The sequence below is a fragment of the Spinacia oleracea genome, chromosome 2 (assembly GCF_020520425.1).
Source record: "Spinacia oleracea cultivar Varoflay chromosome 2, BTI_SOV_V1, whole genome shotgun sequence".
Classification (NCBI taxonomy): domain Eukaryota; kingdom Viridiplantae; phylum Streptophyta; class Magnoliopsida; order Caryophyllales; family Amaranthaceae; genus Spinacia; species Spinacia oleracea.
Genome location: NC_079488.1, coordinates 85,056,737 through 85,082,266, shown reverse-complemented (window position 1 = coordinate 85,082,266; position 25,530 = coordinate 85,056,737). Strand labels below are relative to the sequence as shown.

The following is a 25,530-nucleotide window of genomic DNA, read 5'->3' as shown; positions in this document are numbered from 1 at the left end:
AGGTCTTACTCATAGGAATAGAAAAAACAACACAAATTCAAGGCATACATAAAAACGTCTTTTAGCAAAATTGGAAACTCTCATGCTTTGAAAACTCTAACTTCAAGTCTCTTCGAAATTCAACTTATCTCTATTATATAAAGGAACAACTAAGGTTAATTTAGTAATCACGATTTTTGTGTCCCCCATGTAAAATACAAAAATACCCCCACCTCTGAATTATACCCCAGCCCCCCTTCAACTCGCTCTCTCTCCCTCTTTGACTCCATCGCCCTTTTTTCATCTCTCCCTTTCTCTCTCCTCTCGCATTTTAATTTTTTGAAATTTCTGCTCCTCAGACGCATCTTGCGACAGCGATGAGGCCGAGAACGCAGATTAATGCGCAGAGGAGAGCGGCGAGGATGACAACAAATTCGCCGACCACCGTATACTCCGCCGCTTCCTTAGGGCAGCCACCGTATTCGCTTTTCTATTTCCATCAGAAGTTCAGATCTAAAGGTAAAATATTCCCTTATTTCCTTTATTATTTTTATGTAATTATAGTATTTGTTGTAATATGTATTCTTCAATTTATTTATGTGAACTTCCACCATGATTAGGCGTAATTCTTCTAATTCTTCACTATTGTAATACAATTTATTGGGTTTTGAATTAAGGTTTTTTTTTTTGCCCTCCCTTTTGATTTCGAATTTGTTGAATTAAGGTTTTTTTGCCCTCCCTTTAGATTTCGAATTAGTTGAATATTAGGGTTTTTTTGCCCTCCCTTTTGATTTCGAATTTATTGAATTAGGGTTTTTTTGCCCTCCCTTTTGATTTCGAATTTATTGAATTAGGTTTTTTTTGCCCCCCCTCCCTTTGATCTAGAATTTGCTAAATTCTGATTCTTGACGTGATTCTGAAATGGGTTTTGGGTTTTGTTGAATTTGTGGGAGATGGGATTTTTGTTTATCGTCAAATTTTAGAATTGGGTGCTGATTTTTGTTACAAAATTATTGCTGCTCTTGCAAAACAATAGGGCTATGTTGTTTTAGTGCTGGTTGCTTCTTCAATTTTTTGATGGCTTTTCAAGTCGGCAAAGCCCGGAAAAAATATGCCCTTTTCTGTTTTTTACTTCAATTTTGACCTAAATTGTTGCGGGTTTTGATTGTTTTTTATGGGGTTTTTGTTTCTATATTTTCCTTGATCAATATCTCATATTGGTGATTGAAATTCTGGGTCTTAATCAACATATTGATCTGCTGACTACTGATACAGCGCTACCCGGTGCTTCCAAACAATAGAGGTACACTGTATTCTCTATCTCTTAACAATAAAGTCTACAGCAGCAGTTCATATACATATACTTGCATTTCAGAGTTCAGACTAGAGTTGATAGCTGATATATGCGTTTTATATAGAGTTTTTACCCCCGTCCCTTAGTACTTTTATGTATCAAACGTGCTCTTAGGAGCCGTTTCTAGTACTAATGTGTGCTATTGAGTGTGCCTTGAGTTTCAGGTTTGATTATGAGAAATTGGTCGTTTTAGACCCGTTTCATTGTTGATCAAGGCCACTAGATGAGTCCGAGAAGTTCGGGACTTCCATCGTCGACTTTCGGGAGCCTTAGATGCTTATGGTTGAGCCCCGGGAGTTAGACTTGGCGATACGGGCGAGATACATTGAAGATTGCAAATCGCCCTGGAAGCTGAGGGCGAAATGCAACCATCGGGCGAAATTATAAGCAAGCCAAGTTCATCAACGCGCGCCCGATCGGGCGCAGCTCGCCCGATCCGGATCGGGCGGTCAATCTGGAGGCTTTGTGGAGATTTCGCAATCCGCCCGATCGGGCGGATTTTGGACCGATCGGGCCGACTATCGAGTGCTTCGCCCGATCGGGCGAAGCGTCGCCCGATCGGGCGACGCCAACCTACAGCAGTTTTTCGCGTTTTTACTTCCGTTTTTAGGCCTTATTTTGGCAAAATTATTTAAGCAAACTTGTTTTATTTTTTAGGAACATCTTATTTTCCAGCACTAAACCCTTAGTTTATTTTTTCTAAGTTTTATTTCCTCTCTACATTAATTCAAACACTTAGTTCGATTTATATAAAAACACAAGCTTTCAATTTCCATTGTTCGAGAATTAGGTACTGCTTCTTACTTTAATTTATTCTATTGCTTTGATCATGTTTTCCATTATGTTAATCGCTTTGTTATTAGTTATCATGAGTGAGTATTTTAATTTCTAGGGTTTAGGGGATCCATGAATGCATGATTGGGATTATATGTGGACTTGATTATTTGATTGATTGATTATAATTTCTATAGCTTATTATTATTGCTCGTCAATTCTGTTCGGCCGGACTATTTTGATTTGAGTTTGATTAACCTTAGATTATGCGCCGAGAGGTATAAATCTGATGTTTTTGGTCTGTGGCTATTAGATAGGAATTATTTCTAGTACGTAGCGAGAGCCCGCTAGTTGTTCTATCCTAAGGAATTCATAAGATTCGAGAGATGCATGTTTTCCTAGTTATGATTGTTAATTAATTGTTATTGTCCGTTGTCCAATCCCGGTCTGCATTTATGGTGAACCGCTGCCCTAGATTCCCTTAATATTGTTATATTCCAGTTTGATTATTTGCCTTAGCTTAATATACAAACCAATCCAATTCTTTGTTACCAGTAGTCTAGATTAGTTAATTAATAGTAGAAAGAACATTGTTTCCCTGTGGATACGATCCCTGCTTCCCTTGCTATATTTTTAGTTGGTGAACGTTAGGTTTATCTTTGATAGGAGTGCGATTTAGCCTGTAAAATTTTGGCGCCGTTGCCGGGGAAACGGTTTTATTTTCTGTTATTAATTGTTTTTCTAGATTATTGTTTGTCACTTCTCAAGGGACTCCCGTTCCTTGAGACCGGATCTCACGACTGTTTTCTAGTTCTTGCTTGTTTATGCCCAGGACTGTCCATACCAGCGATCTGACTTCATTCGATCCTGAACCTGAACGGACCTTTCGTAGACGGCGTAGATTCGTTGAACAGTTGAGAGACTATTCCGACTCTGAATCCGACTATCTGATTAGCAATCTATTCCATACAGATTCAGAGATGGGTGACCAAGCACCACCACCCCCACTTGTGCCAAGGCTTACAGACTATTCTAAACCAAGTCTGTCTATGCTTCCCAAGGCAATCATGCCTTCCATTGCGGTCGAGAATTTCAAGATTGAACCCCAGCTGATAAACATGATCGAGAGACACCAATTCGGTGGGGAAAAGGGTGAAGATCCCAATCTCCACATTCAGTCTTTCATTCAGTATTGTGCCACCATTAAGCAGAAGAATATAACACCGGAGCAGACTATAGAGATACTCTTTCCATTTTCATTGAGTGGGAAGGCCAAGCTATGGATTAACAGTCTCAACCGCGCAGCTATGAAAATCACCGATTGGAATTCTTTGGCCCTTGCATTCTATGTTAAATATTTCCCACCTGAGAAGACAACTCGTCTGAGGGGTCAGATATTAGGTATCTCTCAACAAGTAGATGAGAGTTTGTTCGAAGTTTGGAAGAGATTCAAGGACTTGCAAAGAGAGTGCCCACACCATGGTTTGGATGACTGGTTCCTGGTTCAGCAGTTTTACAATGGTCTGGGTAATGAGTCTAGGTGTCTTTTGGATTCAGCTGCCAGTGGAAGATTTATGCAACTGGAGGTGCCTAGAGCTTTGGAGGTGATTGAGGAGATGGCCATCCATAGTGCCCAATATGGGAATCCTAGAGGTTTTGCCGACCGAGGTGTTAAGCATGAGATGAATTCTATTGAACAACTTACTGCTCAGCTAACTGCCCTACATCACAAGCTCGACAATATACAGATCGCATCTTCCCAATCCACCCAACATGCTAGTGTCGCTGCAATGAGTGCCCAATCTGCTAATGTCTGTAATAGTTGTGGGATGCAAGGCCATTATGCACAGGTATGCCGGAGCTCCATCGAACAATGCAATGCATTCCAGTCCTACAAGCAGAACAATCCGTATTCCAACTCATACAATGAGGGGTATAAAAACAACCCCCTATTATCATATAGGAGTACTAATGTTCAGAACCCCCACCAGATTCAACACCCTCCACCACCACAACAACCCTACCAACCGCGGAGTAACTACAACTCGCAACCTAGTGGATCACCTGGCTTACCACCACAACCTCAACCCACACAACCTGATCCCATGCTTGTAGAGATGAGGAATATGATGTTGGAATTGCAGAGATCTCTAAGCGAAAAGGATGCCAAAATCGATTCCCTTACTGCTCATAACAAGATCATGGATAAACAGTTGGCACAAATGGCTACCGCTCTTGCAGAGAGACCCAAAGGTCAACTCCCTTCACAGCCTGTGACCAGAGAGTCTGTAAATGCTGTCACTCTGCGGAGTGGATATGAGTATGATGGGCCACCTATGACTATAGAGGAAGGGGTTGAAGTATCTGTTAGTGGTGCTGTGCCAGGAGAGAGTGAGAATGTGGTCAAGAATAAGGAAGCTGACACAGGGGTTGAGAAGAAAGTTGAGATACAAGTTCCACCTATAAAACTTCCCTTCCCTCATCGTCAGCTAAAGAACAAGCTAGACAAGCAGTTTGGTAAGTTCTTAGAAGTGGTAAAGAATCTGCAGGTAACAGTCCCTTTCACTGAATTAATTACTCAAGTACCTGCATATGCTAAATACATGAAAGACATCTTGACTAGGAAGAGAGCATTTAGTGAGGTGGAGACTGTTGCATTTACTGAGGAGTGCAGTGCCTTACTACAAAATAAGTCTCCACCCAAGTTGAAGGACCCCGGGTGTTTCTCTATCCCGTGTAATATTGGCAACCTTTTTATTGACAAAGCCTTATGTGATTTAGGTGCCAGTGTTAGTGTCATGCCCCTGTCTGTATGTACTAAGTTGAACATGGGTGATTTAAAAGTTACCAACATAACTCTGCAAATGGCCGATAGATCTGTAAAATACCCCCTAGGTGTCTTAGAAGATGTGCCTGTTAGAGTAGGTAAATTCTTTATTCCCGTTGATTTTGTTGTTTTAGACATGGAAGAGGATAGGCAAATTCCTATTATTTTAGGTCGGCCTTTCCTACACACTGCGGGGGCAATCATAGATGTCAAGAATGGCAAGCTGACCTTAAATGTGGGGGATGATAAGGTTACTTTCAATTTAACCCATGTTGCTAAGAACCCTATGGTAGAGGAGTCATGTTTTGGAGTCAATGTTTCTAATGATTATTTTAATACCGAATTGACTCATACTAACTCTAATAACTCCTCGGAAAAAGCACATGTTTCAAATTGTCTTGCAGGTGGAGGTGATCGGAGTATGCACTCTTCGGTATGGGTTCGAAAGAAGGGACGGATTGATGATGCCACGACCCAAAGGGCCGAAAGTTCTGTAAACGGTGGACATCGTATTCGTGATCGGGGTCGTGATCTGTCACTTCCCGCACCACACAGCTCATCCAAGGTAATCGATGTGACACCAGATGGCACCATCTTTGGTGCCCCCATTCGATGAGCTGTCGTGGCTCTCATCCCTTTCATGTCCATTGTCTGCGCATAAACGGAGATACTGTAATGGGGACATTACATCAATCTCATAGGGGATGAGTATTTCATTATCCATTTATTGCCTTAGTAGTATAAGTTTGATTGTTGATTCTAATTTTTGTGTGTTTAGTTAGTATTTTCCATTACCTACGTGTGTTTAAGTATTGTTTTTTTGGTGTTAGTGAGGCGAGAAGAGGGCATTACGCTGTTTGGGTGTTTCTTAATGTGCAGGCCTAAAGCCCCAAGTTCGAGAAAGTGAAATTAAGCTCAAGGCCAAGCACGCTGCAAACCGCCCGACGCTGATCGGGCGAGGTGCGCCCGATCGGGCGCGCACGGATGATTTTCATACAGCTTAATTCTGCCCGATCGGGCGCAGCAAGCCCGATCGGGCGGACTGGCGAGTGGAATGCCCGATCGGGCGAAATTATTTTGGCCGATCGGGCGGTTGAGGAAAAGTTCGTGGAAAAGTCAAGGAGGAATTATGGGCAGAAAAAGTCAAGAAAAGAGGCAATCGCAAATTGCCCGATGCGGATCGGGCGAGGTGCGCCCGATCGGGCGCGCACGGATCAGAAGAAAAGGATCGCAAACCGCCCGATCGGGCGGAATGTCGCCCGATCGGGCGAGACGCGATTTCAGCGATAAACTCACGGTTTCCCCAATCTTTCTTCACTTCCTCTTCATCTTCAACCTAACTTTCTCTCACTCCTCCATTAAACCCCAACTTCCAAAAACTTCAAACCACCATATCTCCCTCAAATCTCCACCAAATTCAACAATTCTTTCATCAAAATCATCCTCTCATCATCCTCTACAACCTACACCTAACCGATTTAAGTTTTCTCTCATCCCCACAAAATCCCCAAATTCACCCAAAAAGCTCAAAAAAAAACTCAAAAATTCAGATTTTTCATCAATGGCAAATAGACCACAAAGAAAATGCACGAGGGTACCAAGAAATCAACATGAGGCTTCCACAAGCCGAACTCGGGAACCGACACCACCACCTCCACCACCGCAATTCGAGCCCGACACGGATTTTCCGGATGTCATCTTTATTACGGAGGAGCAACGAGCACGATTCATGCACCTCAAATTGAGGGAGGTAATCCCTACTCGCTTTATATGTCAAAAATCATTACATGATATGGGAATTGAGCGTGATGTAAAACGTGTTTTTGTTGGTGTTGGTATGAGTAGCATGTATGGTATGCTCCGTCTCACATTTAGGCGGTTGACTCTAGAATTTTTGAGTAGTTTTAATGTTCGTAGGGATGTTTATCGAACCGTGTCATCGGTTCAATTTCGTGTGATGAACCGGACCTACACCATGAGCTTATCTGATTTTGGTAGGATTTTTGGATTGTCTACCACATATAGTAGGAAACCCAAGGAGACTCACAATAACTGCACCATGTGGGGAAAGCTTACGGGCAATGCGAATCCCGGGAGTATACAACATTTGCATGCTTCCAAGATTCAACACCCGGTACCCATTGTCTTCTACAGGTTTCTTGGTTTTACGATCTTTGGTAGGGATGAGACCCAGAATATTAGGAGTACGGAGCTAGAGATCTTAGGTGGCTACGTTTCCGAAGGAGAGGAGAGCTACAAAATGAACCTTGCACATCACATGGCCTCTCAATTTTACTCCATAGCCACCTCCACACATACTACCAAGATTACCATTGGTGGGTTGATCACCCACATAGCCATACGGCCAATTTTACCGAGGCTAACCAGATTCCAGTTCTGGGTAGCAACTTGCTTGATTTAGCTTATTTTGCTGGACTCCGTAGGCTACAGGGGGAGCATGGGTTATTTAGGCCGGGAGCCATGTACTGGATGTTCGAGGGAAACAGGCTTTTCACCTTGCCCGACCCTCAGGGCCGCACTAGTTTCAGACCCGGTCAGGCTCATTATCTATTTGTTGGATTTGAGCAAGAGTTGTGAAAGAGTTTTCGAAGTAAGCAAAACCAATGACCAACTTGTTGAAAAAGGAATCGAAATTCAAGTGAAGTGAGAAATGGAGGAAGCTTTCTAGATTTAGTAATTGTCGCGTCAATTGAAACCTTATAAGGCTAACTATCAAACCCATGACCTAAAGTTAGATGTTATGGTGTTATCTACGAATATTTGGAGACATTACCTTTATAGAGCAACATGTAAGATCCTTACCGAGAACAAAAGTCTGAAATTTTGGCAATAAGGTCCAGTTGAATCTTTGGGACAACATTGAAAATGAATATTTCTTTCCACCCTGCAACCGATAGACAGATTGAGATTACTAACGGAATTTATGTTGAAAACCGGTGTTATTGACTTTAAGGGTAATTGGGAAGGCCACCTAGGTTCGATTGAATTTTCGTGCATCAATAGTTACCATGCAAGCATTACGATGTCACATGTTGAGGCACTGTATGGAAAGAATTGTAGAAGTCTTACTTGTTGGAATGAGTTTAGTGAGAATATTGTATTGAGGACATAATTCGTTGAGGAAGAAATACCCAAAGTTATTCCCTGAGATGAGTTACGAGGGCGTAACTCGTTTTCTTTAAGAGGGGTAGAATGCGATATAAATTCGCGCTTTTTACCTAATTTTATGGTGTTTTTATGCATTTTTATGCTTATTTTAGCAAATTATACATGTCGATGCAAGTAAATAGATTCTCCGCGTAAGAAATAGGTGTTCATGAGTAATTCAAGAAACTTTAAGTTGGCAAAAGAGTGTACATAAATGCCACAAGTACTTCTACAATAAGAATAAGTTCAAAAGTTTGGAAAGATATGTGAATTTTCGTGTCAAGTTTCGGGACGAAACTTCTTTTAAGAGGGGTAGATTGTAATCCCCCGTAATTTTATAAATCTTATTAATACATTTTAACGTATAGTTAATTATATTTAAATAGAATTTACGAATTTTAGAAATAAAAATGTAATTAACGAATATTTATTTTTATACGTTTTAAATATTTCAACGATTTATGAAATTAAAATAATTTTAGAATTTCATGTTGAAAATAAATCGAATTCGAAACCGATTGAATTTAGAGAACGTTCCTAATCGATTTTGGAATGAAATCCTAAAACTAAGTTCCTAATTCTAGCCCACTTTGGTAAAGCCCATTATGATAAACCTAAACCCCCACAATCTCATCTCACGTGAAACCAAAGAAACAACAAAAGAAAAATCTCTCTCCTTCATCCTTCACCCTTCACGTGAACCCTCAAACCCTCAAACCTTGCAGCCGCCAGCCACCAGCCACCGCACACCGCCTGCACCACCCTCGCCGTCGGCGTCTCCTCCTTCGTCCGGTAAACCTCCCTCCTCTCTTATCTCTTTCGTTCTCCTCCGTTCTCCTTCTCCTCTCACGTTTTCCTTTTCGTGATTGGTTTTCCTTTCGTTCCTCTCCTCCTTAATGCTCGTGGTTTTGTGCAGCAACCACCACCCACCTGCGAAACTGACCGCGACGGCCACCGTCCTGTGTCGTCGCCGACCAACCAGCACCAACTTCGCAATCCTTCCACACGCAAACAGTCCTACCTTTGGCTTGCTCCTTGCTCACAGCACCACCACCAACGACCCGAGCAACCCTCGCTGCCACCATCGACAGCCGCCACCGCCGCTGCCGCGCCATCTCCGACCGCCGTCCAACCACTCTTCATTCTTTCTTTTGGTTAATTCTTAACCCTTAAATTAATTAATGTTTTAATTACGTTTTAATGATTTAATTATGTTTCTTGAATTTAAATTATAAGTTTAATGATTTGATTATGAATTTCAAGAATTATATGTTTGCATAATTAGATTATTAATTTCAGATTATATAAATGCATTGAACTATAATTTTTTTAATTATTTAAAGAATGAATTTTAAGGTTTTTAATGATTTAAATCATGGTAGGATGTTTAGGAATTATTAAATTTATTGTTTTTATGATTTCAAACATGTTAATTATGTTTTGGAGTAGTTTGAAAGTAGTTATATTGCTGGAAATTTAAAGTATGATGCTTTGAAGAGTTTTCAACGAATTTCAATAATTAATATAATAATTATGATGCTAGGAAATCAAATATTCAAGTTTCGATATTGGAAAATGTTCTAATTATGTTTAGGAAGGGTTTGAAGCTCCCTAATGTTGCTGAAAATTCAATATGAATTGATATGAGTCTATATTGGTTGTTATTAGGTGGAGAATTCTCCGTAGGCGACTTTTGAATTATTAAAGTGGTCTTGCAGTTTGTTTACACAAGGTACGTACATACCTGTGTGCTTGGAATGTGTGCTAATTGTTGAAACCATGTTGAATCTTGTTGTTGAACTTGGTTATGTTGATACTATTGTTGAACTTGGTGATGTTGATATTATGGACGAACTGGGTTATATTGAATGTGCATGTTTAATACTGTTGGACAAACTTATTGAACTTATTTTGCACTATAAGAACTGTAACATGTTAGTATGGATGTTTGATACAAACATGTTGGTTGGGAACACTAGATTATTCTATATGATTGGGTTGGATCAATTGGTTGTTGTTCCCTTTCTATCTTTTCACTACTTTATAAGGGCGGAGGACCTTGTTTAGTAAGTTGAAACTTTATGCCCATATACAGGGTTGCTCATGGTTAAAGGAAAGGTTGGTTAAGTTGGAATGAGTCTTGATTGATGCTTTTATGATCACTTACTTAATTCCAAGATAAAAACAGTTGTGAATAAATGTGAATTGTCTGTCTTATGTAATGGTTGAGTCATAACGGAATCTCAATTTGTAAAGCATGTAAAGTGAAACTGAATAGCAATAGCTTTAGACTGTGCACGTCTGAAGTGACGGACAAACAGGAGTTGGGGTTCATGGTGGTAGCCCATGGATTTTTCTGGGACCGGATTGATCACCGTGTCCTATTTTTATTTAAACGTTCCTCGATATCGCAGGTCACTGAGGTTACGGAGTCGCGCCCGTACCTCGTCTTCCTTAGTGAAGACTTCTGGATGGTCAACTCGGTCCAATGTCTATTTCAACTAAAATAATATTATTGCTAAAAGTCTAGCCTAGTCTAGTCTGGTCAAGTATGGTCGTCAAACTATCATGTTTTGTCTGCCTTTATTTGTGTTCATTAGTATCATGTTAGGGTTGTTCGTTTAATAGAATCATGTTAGGATTATTATTGATTTAGTATGTAGTACTCAGCTTTGCTGATTACGTGCTTTTGCTTGTGCATGTTGATCATGGCTATGCCTTATTGATCCTGTGATGACCCAATCTTTGGTGAGCAGTCTCTAAGGATCAATAAGCATTGTCCATCTGCAGGTTTGAAGATGTTGCATCATTGGGATCGGGAATAGAGAGCTTGTATTTAGTTTTGATTTTCTAAGTTGGATTTGGTTTGTTTAAGTGGACTCTAAAACTTATCGAATTAGTAACATTAACTTTGTTTTTCGTTGATTGGTTTTTGGGATTTATTCTGAAAATGATTATTTATAAACCTACAGTTAGTTTTATGTTTTCCGCTGCAAAATTCTGAATAAGCCGTCACGTTTTCACACGGGCGATAATGCCTTGATAATTCTCTACGTTTTATATTAAAATGTTCTTTTAGAAAAGAGAGAATTGTCGGGGTGTTACAGATATGGAGCTCCGGGTTCTATGGGCACCTTCACACCCACCCAGTACGGAGGGTGGGGAGCGGGTCCTAGTGGGCATGCTGGCCGTGATGATGGTGATGATGATGGTGATGATGGCCAAGGCCATCAGTGATGCCGAGATGATGTTGATGATGAGGTTCGATACCCTTGAGCCAATGAGGACATTGTCTGATTTGGTTTGGGGGGGGGGGGGGGTTTCACACTACTTGTACATTGTAGGTATGTCTTTCTTTTATTATTGCATTTCTTTATTTTGGTGTGTTTATTTTGGTGTGTTTAATGCTTTCTAGATTAGTTTATTTCTTTGAAAAAAAAAATACAAAAATACGTTCCGATGAATACAAAACCATGCTTCCCTGTGCCCCTTGATTGTAAATTGTTTTGATTCTTGGTTTTTGATGACGAGCATTGTTGATTTGTTAACCATGATTTGAGATCCGATTACTTTGATGCCTTGACATGAGTCAACTCTGACCAACTACTTGTGGACTTGGTGCTTGACTAGTTGACTTGGTTAGGATGTGTGATAGCTTCCTGGTGTGCCATTGATTTTGAGTATTGGTTTGCAACTATTAGTAATGTTTTATGACTCATATACATGCACATTGTGGAGGACGAAGGCATTTTTCTGTTTAGGTAGCCTTCAGATGAATCTAGATACATTTGCTCCCTCCTTTTCTACCCATGTTGTTGCTTGTGCCCCTTTATTCGGTGACTAGCCATATTACAAGCCCATGAAAGCCCCATTGGTTACTAGTCCCAAGCCTAGCTTGGGGGAGCTAATAGTAAGTGAGGTGAGGGAGTTGTAGTGTGCTTAGTTTTGAGCACAAAGTGAGTGTTGAAAAGGAAATAAGGGAGTTCTTCTTATCCTGTTGTTGTTTGAAAAAGAGAAAAAAATAATGAAGAGTGAAAGAGATGAGAAGAATAGAAAATATGAAGGTTTCCAAAGGAAAAAAAAAAAGGAAATTGAAAAAAAATAAAAAGAAAAAAAATTCATTACTCTCAGAAAAATTCAAAGCATTGTTACACTCAATTATTGTAATTTCTTATCTTTATGAGTGATTGATTTTAATTGTGAAAGAAAGGCAATAAAGTATAGTGTGGTTTGTTTGTTGTTTCATCATGTGTTGAGTGGGAAGTTGTGGTTGTGGTCGTCATTTGTGGTTGACCATGGTTTTGCTAGGATTTATGCTCCCCAAAGCCAAGGCTTTAAGCTCACGTTTTACCCAAATTTACCGCACCTCTACCTAAGCCTATCATTACAAGCTTTGAAGACCTTCCGACCTTTGTGCATAGAGTCATATTAATGTGAAAGTAGTTGTTTATCAATGCAAGTTATGACATGACACATTCCGAGTCGACTACTAGGTTGAGTGCATGTTTTTCTAGACACACGAGTGTTGTGAGTTGGGAGGGCATTGTACACATATATGTTGGGAGGGGAGCGAACGGGTACATTTTTTATCCGCCACATAAATGAGTGACGAGTGTGTGAGCACTAGTCTTGAATTCCATTGTACACTTGTGGTTCGCTTTGCGTGACGATCGTTGAGGTGGATTGGCGGTTGAATGAATTTGATTGGTTGACATTGATGCATGCTTGTTGGATTTTGCCTTGAATCGTATCCATTGTTTTAAGATGTGTTTGGGGTGAAGTTGATTTATGTATTCATCGATGATTTCTTTGCTTAGGGACAAGCAAAGATCTAGCTTGGGGGAGTTTGATATATGCGTTTTATATAGAGTTTTTACCCCCGTCCCTTAGTACTTTTATGTATCAAACGTGCTCTTAGGATCCGTTTCTAGTACTAATGTGTGCTATTGAGTTTGCCTTGAGTTTCAGGTTTGATTATGAGAAATTGGTCGTTTTAGACCCGTTTCATTGTTGATCAAGGCCACTAGATGAGTCCGAGAAGTTCGGGACTTCCATCGTCGACTTTCGGGAGCCTTAGATGCTTATGGTTGAGCCCCGGGAGTTAGACTTGGCGATACGGGCGAGATACATTGAAGATTGCAAATCGCCCTGGAAGCTGAGGGCGAAATGCAACCATCGGGCGGAATTATAAGCAAGCCAAGTTCATCAACGCGCGCCCGATCCGGATCGGGCGGTCAATCTGGAGGCTTTGTGGAGATTTCGCAATCCGCCCGATCGGGCGGATTTTGGACCGATCGGGCCGACTATCGAGTGCTTCGCCCGATCGGGCGAAGCGTCGCCCGATCGGGCGACGCCAACCTACAGCAGTTTTTCGCGTTTTTACTTCCGTTTTTAGGCCTTATTTTGGCAAAACTATTTAAGCAAACTTGTTTTATTTTTTAGGAACATCTTATTTTCTAGCACTAAACCCTTAGTTTATTTTTTCTAAGTTTTATTTCCTCTCTACATTAATTCAAACACTTAGTTCGATTTATATAAAAACACAAGCTTTCAATTTCCATTGTTCGAGAATTAGGTACTGCTTCTTACTTTAATTTATTCTATTGCTTTGATCATGTTTTCCATTATGTTAATCGCTTTGTTATTAGTTATCATGAGTGAGTAGTTTAATTTCTAGGGTTTAGGGGATCCATGAATGCATGATTGGGATTATATGTGGACTTGATTATTTGTTTGATTGATTATAATTTCTATAGCTTATTATTATTGCTCGTCAATTCTGTTCGGCCGGACTATTTTGATTTGAGTTTGATTAACCTTAGATTATGCGCCGAGAGGTATAAATCTGATGTTTTTGGTCTGTGGCTATTAGATAGGAATTATTTCTAGTACGTAGCGAGAGCCCGCTAGTTGTTCTGTCCTAAGGAATTCATAAGATTCGAGAGATGCATGTTTTCCTAGTTATGATTGTTAATTAATTGTTATTGTCCGTTGTCCAATTCCGGTCTGCATTTATGGTGAACCGCTGCCCTAGATTCCCTTAATATTGTTATATTCCAGTTTGATTATTTGCCTTAGCTTAATATACAAACCAATCCAATTCTTTGTTACCAGTAGTCTAGATTAGTTAATTAATAGTAGAAAGAACATTGTTTCCCTGTGGATACGATCCCTGCTTCCCTTGCTATATTTTTAGTTGGTGAACGTTAGGTTATCTTTGATAGGAGTGCGATTTAGCCTGTCAATAGCCTGATACATATGAATTTGATGCGATTGTATTCACATATTGTGGTGCCCTGATATCGCTTCCTGAATCAATGCAGAACCTCACATCACTTTAGACACTTGAGATCATTGTATGTCGAGGCATCATCAATACATAGAACAAAAATACAAAGAACCAAATGGGGAGGACTGGTACAAGATTAAACACATCCCCCATATTGATTTTAAATTAAATAATTAGGTGAGTTCTAATTCTTTCATTCCATTTTTAATTACTAAAGCCTAATTTCTTCTCTGCTTTAAACAGTTTGTCATAATTTCTAAAACGCATCTATCTTTTTGCTTGAGCTTTATTTAGCATGTGCAACTTTATTTGTAATGTACCCCAGGAGAATGCAGATTCTCAAGGAGATACACTGCCTCTCTGTTTTCGTTTTCATAGTCATCGAACTGCATTCCTTTTTTTTAATCAAATGTGTATCATAGTCTTCATTGCAAATAACTCTTTCCTTTTCATTTCTGAATTATAGAGGGGAGTGAACGGGAACCATGGATAGTGTCCGGTCTGGACCTAACAGTCAGATTTTCCGGCCTGATAACTTAGTCTTCGGGCAGTCTGGAGCAGGTAATAATCGGGCAGAAGATTAATATACTGAAGGTGCTGACCTTATTGACTATGTTCTTGATATTGTTCGTAAGGAGGCTGAGAATTGTGACTGTCTTCAAGGTATGATCTTTCTCTCTTATTTTTCCTTGATTTTTTGGGAGTTTTTATAGGGTTCATAATTGTGTGCTGGGTTATAATCTAGAATTGTGCAAACTTTTGTTAAGAATTTGATATTATTGTAGAGAATTTTGGATAAATGGAATAGCGATTATTGTAAAGAATAATGTTATTCTGATACTTTCTGAAAAAATTGTGATCAATGTGAAGAGTTCATAAGAATTTGAATAGTGAGAATCAAATCTAATTTGTAGCTTCTCTCAATATAAGTACCAAGTGTTTTCCACTGAAATAAATATCCACAATAACCATATCTGAGTCATCAACAAATAATGTCTGCATCAAATGATCAATAAGGAATTAGTATGAGGTTGTCAATTTATAAGCTCTAAATTCTTCTTACAATATCTATCCTTAGACATATATCATAATGAATTTAGGTCCAAATCATATTAAAGCTATTGCTACTGTTCGCACTCTTCCTAAATCTTAACACTGATAAGGTGTATCACTGTATCCTATCCATGGCTAACAACAAGAAATGCTATTCCTTTAGACCGAATAGCCTTATCATCATCTAGCCAATGCAAGAGACTTCCTGCTCATTAAAATTAAAATTAGAGGCTTAGATTGAGTATCTAGAAAGCGACCTATGCAGCTGAAAGACTAAAGTCACACCAGGCAAAAGAGGCCACAATCAAGGAATTTTAATTTGTTTGGTCCTTATTTATATTTAATTTTTCAATTTAATCAAAACCCCTAAAACTTAACCCTGAATTGTTAATTCATTCCCCTAATAAACCTTAATTGTCGTTACACAATTCACATAATTAATTAAACAATTATTGAAATCATGAAATTAATCCTTCCGCAGAGATGCGCAACAAATTTGGGGAGAATTTTGGAGTTTTGGGGAAAAACTAGCTGAAAAGAGGTTGAATTCTACCATTGAACATGAACATGCAACTGGTTTAGGGAGGTTCAATTCAGTATGATCAAATTTATAGTGGGAATGTGTTCATGCATAGCCATGTTGTAGGGGGTTTTTTTGTCGTACTTTCCTTTTCTGTATTTCCCCTACGGGCTTTGTATGTTTTCGAATTTCGAAGGAGTCGCCACCAAACAATTTTAAGGGTCCCGTTTGGAAAGACCAAAATTGACTCTTTAGTGGATAAGGCATTGGATCTTAGAAACGGATGGGTGAGATCCGGACAAGGGAACGAAGTGCTTATTCCGCGAGCTTTAAAAATTGTATTCGAGCACATGACAAGAAGCATTTTCGAATAACCCTAGTCATGACACTACGTGGGTTTGAACTTTGAATTTAGAACATAGAATTTCTACTTGTATTGTGACCACTTCACTTTAAAGTTAATTTGAAGGAACCTAAGACCGGTTTGTCCAAGAAATTATCTTTGTTAAGCGTGATGTAACTTTGCATCTTGTTGGATTTAGCATGTGGGGTGATGAAAGCAATAAACAAGTAAAGCAACATCACAATAAGTAAACAAATTATTGAAAGTGCGTACAAAACCACATCACCTTAAAAAAAGGTGAGTAAAGAGTGCGGAATTGAAATAGCAAGAATAAAGGTGAAATATTGAAATGCGATATTGAAAGGTGCGATATTGAAATGCGTTATTGAAAGGTACGATATTGAAATGCGTTATTGAAAGGTGCGATATTGAAATACGTTATTGAAAGGTGCGATATTAAAATGCGTTATTGAAATTGCGATTTGAAATGACGATATTGAAATTGCGATTTTGAAATTGTACTATTGTATTTGAGATCCGAACGCCAAACGACTACTTAATAATAAGTTCGTCCGACACGGATTCAATTCTAAAAATCTCAACTTTAGGATAAGTTGCTCATCCAAAAGTGCCTTAGATTTTGATTATTGAAATTGAACTTTGAACATTGAATCTTGAATATTGAACTTAGGAGTCTTGAATCTCAAAGATTAGGCCTTTTAATGTAAAAAAGGCTTCACCTTTAATGTGCTCCATAACTTGAAAATGATTCTAGTTTAAGGAAGTGATTACAAACAACCTTAAACATTATAGAATCTTGAAGATGAGACTTGTATTTGAACATTGAAATGTGGAGTCTTGAATCTCAAAGATTAAACCTTTTAATGTTGAAAAGGTCTCACCTTTAATTTGCTCCATAACTTGAAAATGATTCTAGTTTAAGGAAGTTCTTACAAACAACCTTAAACATCATAGAATCTTGAACTTTGTACTTGAATCATAAAAAGTGTTGATTTTGTAAAAATATGTGATTGTTGTAAGTAACACTTTTGAGAGAAAAGTGTCAACTTTACTAATCATTTTGGAAGAAAAATTGAATCTTGTATGGAATAATTGAAATGATGTTTTTGGATAATCATTTGGAGAGGGTTTCAAGTATGAAACCTCCCCAAAGATGACACCTTTGTATGATTTTCCTAGTTACCCAAAGGTATGAACCCTAAGTGGTAACATCGTTGGATTTTGTATTAGAAATGTAGAAGGATAGAATACATAGTAGATTTGAGTAGGGATTCTGAATTACCTAGTTAGGGTTAGGTTGGATTTCCGATTAGTGCTCCCAATTGCTTAAATAATTGAAATTGTATAGGAATTTTGTAGATTGAAAATTGATTTTGTGTTATGATTTTGAGATTGGATTTCGAAATTACGACGCTTTGTTTCTTATTTGCTGCCCTAAAATGCTTGGAAATGAGGGTTTAAATAGAAGATTAGACGGCTAAATTCCAAAAGCCAGCTGCGCCCAGCGCAGGGCCCTGCGTCTGGCGCAGGTGACGTGGCTCAGGAAACGCCAAAGACAAGGACAATAACGCCGTCCTTGCATTTGTCTTTTGTGGGTGTACCTTTGTACGAATTGTACGAAGTTGGCACGTAGTGAATTCTTAATGATTAAGGCTTTGATTTTGCGACTAAAAACAAGCCGTTTCGGGTTTTTGAATTCGGTTTTACGGGGCGGGGCCCGGCTTGCTCGGTTTTGTGGGTCGGCGTCCGATTTTGGATTGCTTAATGTCATTTTGACTGGAAAAGGCATTTTAAATCCAATGGAGAGGTCCATTGGGTGATATTGTGTTTGGATTTTTAAATTGAATTTTGGAAATTGAATTTTGTACTGAGTTCCGTAATGGGAACGGGCTCGGGAGTTGGACTTTGGATCTTGGACTTTGGAATATATTTTAGCAATCAGGACTTCCGCACGGAGTTGTACCAATCACCTAACAAGGATAATAGTATCGTCATCGTCCCATAGGGGAGACACGATTTAGGTGTCTACAGAAGCCCCCACTTTGACTAAGCGTTCGGTTAGGAAAGCGATAGTCAAAGTTTTCGAATAGGGACGGAGAATGGTCAAGATGTTCTGCAATCAAGACCATTCTTTGTACGCCGGTACCTGCACAAGACAAGCGTTAGGAAAAATGATAGAGTCTACCTCCGTGCGGTAGTGACGACTCTGACTTGTACTGCTTTTCCGCCTTTGGTTTAGAACTGAACTTGACATCGAAAATTTTGAATTTTGAATTTTTGAATCTTGAATTTTGAATACCCGGAGTTGATCCGCTGGGGATGTGTCCACTGGGGGAAGAGTTTTTTATTGACTCTTAAGATCTTGAAATTTCGGCTGACTTTCCTGGAGCTTGGGTCCGTTTGGAGTCGAACGCCTGAATTCTTGTATTTTTCGGACTTTGCATTCTTGAAATACTTATCTGTTGATGTTGAAGACAACAGATGTATACTCGTATTTTCTGAAGGTAGCATGATTTGATGTTTGATGCATGATGCAGAAAACCGTAGCATCAAAGTACGTGTAATCAGCACGGAGGACCGCGCAGAGAATCTTCCGAGCATGCACAGAGGCGTTGCGTCCGGCGCAGGGGCTCGCGTTCAACGCATGGCTGGGTTATATATACCCCCCTTGTCGTGCCCTTAGAAAAGCACCTTCATTTGTTTTTCTTTCTTTCTCTCTCAAAGGTCGACTACTCTTCCCTTAATCTTGTTGCTCTTGCCTTGTCCATGTAAGCATTTCATGTTTTGTTTATGAAATAACTTCTAGGGTTGCATGTAGTATCGATTTTTGTACTTGCAATATTTTGTTGATATGATGCTTGTATGGTAGTAGGCTTCTTGTATCTTGTGGGAAGAAAATTGTTTGGTAGCCACTTGAACTTGAACTGTTGGAACTTTGTAGAATTTTGAAATTTTCTTTTTTTTTTTGAATTTTGTACTTGGCATTTGTAGATAATGACCCCATTGGTGATTTTGTCGGGTCTATTGTAAGAGAGTAGGCTAGGATAGCCTAGACGTTGTTGTAGAATCTTGAATATCTGCTTCGGCATGGATAGCCTAGGCGTTGGTGTAGAACTTGAATACCTGCTTCGGCATGGATGGCCTAGACGTTAGTGTAGAACTTGAATACCTGCTTCGGCATGGATAGCCTAGGCGTTTGTGTAGAATTCTTCTTTGAAGTAGAGGTCCCTGGCTAAACTTGTATTGCCACTAGGGATTTTTGGAATCTTGATTTTTGTACGGGCTAGTATGAGATAGCCCCCAGGCTTGAATGTTGATTTTTGTATTTCGAATGCTTTAGCATGCCTCGTCATACTCGGAGGAAGCTCGCCGAACGGTCGACAGTTCGAGCGGCTATGGAGGATGCTTCAGATAATGAAACAGCGGCGACGGACGTGCTAGCGTCGGGCATGGTACCACGAGCAGTACCCACCTTCGAGGGCACCGGCTGCACTAGTAGAAAAAACCCCTGTTGCAGCCCCCTTGTTGCAGCGTACATGTATAAATACGCTTCAACAACCAGTCGGTCAACGCGGGTCAAACTCTTTAAAGGATTATCGCAGCGTACATTTTAGTTGTTCGCAGCAAATGTGTTTGTTGCAGCGTACAAAATAAAAGCCCGCAGCAACAACCCGACTTTATTGCAGCGTACATGTTATTGCCCGCTGCAACAAGTCCGCGTTTCAAAATTTTTTACTTTCCTAGGTTGCAACAAACTGCGCTCAAACGAGCGGGCTCAAACGTACGTTGTTCCTTCTCTTCTAGCTCCAAGATTTTTCCCTTAAACAAATATCCAAGAAGCCGTCGAACTCATCCCTGCGTCGCCGTCGAACTCAGCCCTGCGTCGCCGTCGAACCCAAGCGTTGCTCAGCCCTGCGTCGCTGTCTTCGCCGGTGTGTGGTGTTCTCGCCTCATCTCCCCCATCCCGTTCAATTCTCGCGCGGCCTGTCACTGAAAGATATATTCTTGGTCGGCCGGGGGTTCAGCATCTCCCCGTCGCGTCGTGGTTCCGGTGGTTGCTCGGCGTCGTGGTTCCGGTGGTTTCGGTATGGTGTGTTCAATTTCTATTTTTGTTTTTTATTTTCGTTTTCAGATTAGGGTTCAATTTTAGTTTTTGATTTTCGTTTTCAGATTAGGGTTCAATGTGTTCAATATTCTTGGTTCATCTCTGAAGGGATTTATTGCTCCTGAATTGGGTTTACTGACCAATTTACAAGAATTGTATGTTTGTATAATTAGTGAATTTGGTTTTGGTGAGTTTAAACTGATGGGATTAACTATTTTTTTTTTTCCAGAATTCTTCATGGGAATCATCTGATTGGGATTATTTTGAAAGAAATTGGCTTATTGAATAACATTACGGCAATGGATGTTGGGGCAAAACAGTTTTCTGGGTCGATACCTCATGAAATAGGGAACTTGAGTAGCATCAAGAAGATGTATGGAATAATTTGGTGTAATTGATTGTAGTTTTTTGTGGTTTTTCTTTACTTAGTTTCCTAATGTAGCACTTTTTAAATTTGCAGGAACCTACAGTCCAATGTGTTGACCGGAATGCTACCTCATGAGCTTGGCAATTCGAAATCTCTTCAGGAGCTTCATCTGGACAGAAATAAGCTCCAAGTAAATGTAATTGGTCTTGCCAATGCGAATTCTGAATCCAATATGCATGGAATGTAAGTATCGTTTACAATCGACACTCTACCTAGAAGTTTGACAATAGCCTCTAAAGTGTGTTCTGAGAGGTGAAGTCGAAGAAGTATTAGTACAAGTTACTTGCACTAGCACTCTTGATAATATACAAGTACCCTGAAGATAGAATAGTTGGCATCTATAAAATCTGTCTCTTAGTTCTAAGTTCGTATGTTCTATATTTTAGGCTCGATTATCCAATGCCTGTAACTATTCTTTTTTCATTTTATGTACAGTATTCAAGTTGTGTTGCCATCTTGGTTTTGGGGTTTTCAGGTTTGCATCAAATGGGAATGTAATAGGTCTTTGTAGCTTGCCTCAGCTAATGGTTGTTGATTTGTCATACAACTTCTTTGGTGGCATAGTCCCGAAATGCTTGCTACATCTGCCAAGGTGGGTATAAAAATGATAAGCTCTTCTCTGTTCCAAGGGAATTTCATTGTAGATTTCTCTTTTATGAAAAATAGGGTTGACTTTGTTTTACATCTTCTGCAGTGCAAACTTTCATGGTAACTGTCTTGATGAAAAGAGTTCAAAACAGCGTTCTGACGCACAATGTGGTATGTAGAAGCTAAACTGGAACATTATCTGGTTTATTTGTTTCTCTTACCTTAACCAATCAAGACTATCTCCTTAGTCATCCTTGGCTCCAAGTAAGAGGGTGTAAGAATTGCATCACTAAAGTGGAAAACTGTGAAGAAAAAATATGAAATACACTAAAATACTTATCATTTAATGTGCACGCACAATTGAAGTTCTTTGGGAAAACTCTTATCATTTAGTGTCTAGACCTTTCTTGTACACTCGCAATTCATGCAACAAATGCTAGAACCTCCTTTCGAGGTGGCTAAATATGGTAATGGGATATATGTGATTTCATACTCAATTTGGAAAAATCATAATGTATTATATGCTTATCTCAGGAGCTGCAATATCTGCCAAAGGCCATCCAAATCCTAGTGCCAACACAAAGGGCAAGTTTAGAGAAAGTGAAACCAAGCACCAGAAATCAAGACCTACTTGGCTTTTAGCTTTAGAAATTGTAACTGGGACCATGGTTGGTACTCTCTTAATCACTGCCCTGATAACTACTTACAAAAGATTCAACAATAAATCATCTATGATTATCCCTTGGAAGAAATCTGGAAGTGACAAAGAACGCTTGGCAGTATATATTGGTAAATTTTCCACTCTAGCAACTACGATCTCCAGCTCTCTGAACAACATCCAGAAGCTATTTGCTGATTTTTCTGTTCTCTGATAACTAAACAGCTGATTCTGAGTTTGAAGTGGCTTGTGAAGACTTTAACAACATTGAAGGTGGATCTGAGATTGCTGTGATATCCTTTTGCATCAAAGAAGAGCAGTGGACTGGCTATCACGAGCTTTATTTCCAGAGAGAGGTACTGCTTCATTATTCTGTTTTGTCCTGATTTATTGAAAGTTAAAATATATTTGGATTCTTACTTATTTAAACTATACCCTGATTCAGGTGGCAGATTTAGCAAGACTAAATCATGATAATGCTGGTAAGCTCTTAGGGTATTGCCGAGAGAGTCCTCCATTCACAAGAATGCTTGTTTTTGAATATGCATGTAACGGAACTTTATATGAGCACCTGCATTGTAAGTGAACTTCTCATTTTTCTAGTTATCTGTATTTGTCCTACAAATCGGCAGAAGTACTGATGATGCTATTTTGAAATGAAGTCATGTTTGCTGATGGAGAAGGCTGCCAGCTGTCTTGGACACGGCGTATGAAAATCATAATTGGTATCGCTCGTGGATTGAGAGATCTTCATACGGAACTCAACCCTCCATTTACTATATCCGAGCTGAATTCTAGTGCTGTATATCTTACTGAAGACTTTTCACCCAAGGTAAGATATTTAGTGTCTACTTTAGTTTCTTTATTTCCTATGCACTCTGTTTAGTTTATGGGGATGTTATAACATTATTAATTAGGTAGCTTTTTAAATGCTTGATATTTTGATAATTGATCCAATAACTACAAAGTCAAACTTTTCTTCTTACAGCTGGTTGATTATGAAGGCTGGAAGACTATCATTGCACATTTAAGGCTCATTGTGTCGTTATAGGTCATATTTAGGCTAAAATGACATTTTCGCTCCCAACTTTGAACTTAAGAACCTAATGACTCATTTTAAACTTATTATATGATAAATATGCTTAGTTTTAAGTTTCTAAGACTTATTCTAATCTATTTATGCACATTTAATGCTTGTTTTATCGTTATAGGTCATATTTAGGATAAAATAAGGCATTTTCGATCCCAACTTTAAAATAAAGAACCTAAGGACTTATTTTAAACTTATTACATGATTAATATGCTTAGTTTTAAGTTTCTAAGACTTAATCTAACTACTTATACACATTTAAGGCTTGTTTGGTCGTTATAGGACATATTTAGGCTAAAATGACATTTTCGCTCCCAACTATGAACCAAAGAACCTAAGGACTCATTTTAAACTTAATAAATGTTTTATATGCTTATTTTTAACTTTCTAGGACTCATTCCAATCCATTTATGCACATTTAAGGCTCATTGTGTCGTTATAGGTCATATTTAGGCTAAAATGACATTTTCGCTCCCAACTTTGAACTTAAGAACCTAATGACTCATTTTAAACTTATTATATGATAAATATGCTTAGTTTTAAGTTTCTAAGACTTATTCTAATCTACTTATACCCATTTAATGCTTGTTTGATAGTTATAGGTCATATTTAGGCTAAAATGAGGCATTTTCGCTCCTAACTTTAAAATAAAGAACCTAAGCACTCATTTTAAACTTAATACATGTTTAATATGCATAAATTTAACTTTATAAGACTCGTTCCAATCTATTTATGCACCTTTAAGGCTCATTAGGTCGTTGTAGGTCATATTTAGGCTAAAATGACATTTTCGCTCCCAACTATGAACTAAAGAACCTAAGGACTCATTTTAAACCTACTAAATGTTTTATATTCTAGTTTTAACTTTCTAGGACTTATTCCAATCCATTTATGCACATTTAAGGCTCATTGTGTCGTTATAGGTCATATTTAGGCTAAAATGACATTTTCGCTCCCAACTTTGAACTTAAGAACCTAATGACTCATTTTAAACTTATTATATGATAAATATGCTTATTTTAAGTTTCTAAGACTTATTCTAATATGTTTATGCACATTTAATGCTTGTTTGATAGTTATAGGTCATATTTAGGCTAAAATGAGGCATTTTCGCTCCTAACTTTAAAATAAAGAACCTAAGCACGCATTTTAAACTTAATACATGTTTAATATGCATAATTTTAACTTTATAAGACTCGTTCCAATCCATTTATGCATATTTAAGGCTCATTGTGTCGTTTTAGGTCATATTTAGGCTAAAATGACATTTTCGCCCCCAACTTTGAACTTAAGAACCTAAGGACTCATTTTTAAATTATTATATGATTAATAAGCTTAGTTTTGAGTTTCTAGGACTTATTCTAATCTACTTATACCCATTTAATGCTTGTTTGATCGTTATAGGTCATATCTAGGCTAAAATAAGGCATTTTCGCTCCCAACTTTAAAATAAAGAACCTAAGGACTCATTTAAAACTTATTACATGTTTAATATGCATAATTTTAACGATCTAAGACTCGTTCCAATCTATTTATGCACCTATAGGCTCATTGGGTCGTTATAGGTCATATTTAGGCTAAAATGACATTTTCGCTCCCAACTTTGAACTAAAGAACCTAAGGACTCATTTTAGACTATTAGGACATTGTCATTAGTTTCTTGAATGTTAAAATGTGATATTTAATTTGTATTTAATCTAATGTTTAATTTAAATTTCTGTTTTTGTAAAGGTCTACACTCCGAGGATTGCGCCTTATGCGAGGAATTTGATGTGGTTCGTGAGCAATGGGCTAAGTTTTTTACCAACAAGTATTTATTATTGGCTTTAGCGCGCTTGATCGAGTTGGTTTAGTTGTTATAGAATAAATTTTATATTAAAATGTATGTTTATGTTGAAATTGGAACATATATTTAAATGTAATATGTGCACTTTGGTTTTGGGATATATAGTATACAAAACTCCAGTTGTTGTTTTTATAATTGTTATACAGGTTGCGTTATTCTATTATTGTTTTGACAGGTTTCTATATTTGGTGCAAGACACTCTAGGTATCCCTAAACAAAATTAGAATTTTCCCGCCAAAAGTGCTTTTTTGCAGCGTACATATATGTTGTACGCTGCAACAAGGGAAAAAATTTCGCAAAAATTCAGACTTGTTGCAGCGTACAAATAAATGTACGCTGCAAAAAATTGAGTAATTCAGACTTGTTGCAGCGTACAAATAAATGTACGCTGCAAAAAGTTGAGTCTTTTGCAGCGTACATATATATGTACGCTGCAACAAGTCCAAAATTTTGCCAATTTTTTGGCACTTGTTGCAGCGTACATCTAA

At 38.5% G+C, this 25,530-nt stretch overlaps 1 protein-coding gene, 1 long non-coding RNA gene and 1 other non-coding gene across 3 annotated transcripts; 2 read left to right on the top strand and 1 right to left on the bottom strand.

Moving 5' to 3' along the window:
• Positions 1 to 3,486: 3,486 nt before the first annotated feature.
• Positions 3,487 to 3,593, bottom strand: LOC130468258 (small nucleolar RNA R71). Its single transcript, XR_008928673.1, has one exon. It is a non-coding gene; the product is annotated as a small nucleolar RNA R71 (small nucleolar RNA).
• A 5,138-nt stretch (positions 3,594 to 8,731) lies between these two features.
• On the top strand, positions 8,732 to 10,233 carry LOC130467055 (uncharacterized). Its single transcript, XR_008927216.1, has 3 exons — positions 8,732 to 8,894; positions 9,019 to 9,256; positions 9,771 to 10,233. It is a non-coding gene; the product is annotated as an uncharacterized lncRNA (long non-coding RNA).
• Positions 10,234 to 14,876: 4,643 nt separating this feature from the next.
• Positions 14,877 to 25,177, top strand: LOC130467598 (probable LRR receptor-like serine/threonine-protein kinase At1g63430). Its single transcript, XM_056836152.1, has 12 exons — positions 14,877 to 14,952; positions 19,320 to 19,362; positions 20,189 to 20,413; positions 20,663 to 20,806; positions 20,894 to 21,043; positions 21,336 to 21,452; positions 21,555 to 21,619; positions 21,983 to 22,237; positions 22,350 to 22,462; positions 22,552 to 22,684; positions 22,769 to 22,938; positions 24,928 to 25,177. The coding sequence occupies exons 1-12, from the start codon at positions 14,877 to 14,879 to the stop codon at positions 25,024 to 25,026; spliced, it is 1,590 nt and encodes a 529-aa protein (XP_056692130.1). The 3' UTR covers positions 25,027 to 25,177.
• Positions 25,178 to 25,530: the final 353 nt, after the last annotated feature.

Coding starts and splice junctions, on each gene's coding strand:
- LOC130467598 (XM_056836152.1), top strand. CDS start 14,877: ATGGATAGTGTCCGGTCTGGACCTAACAGTCAGATTTTCCGGCCTGAT. Junction 22,238..22,349: donor ACGCTTGGCAGTATATATTG/GTAAATTTTCCA, acceptor CTGAGTTTGAAG/TGGCTTGTGAAGACTTTAAC. Junction 22,463..22,551: donor AGCTTTATTTCCAGAGAGAG/GTACTGCTTCAT, acceptor ACCCTGATTCAG/GTGGCAGATTTAGCAAGACT.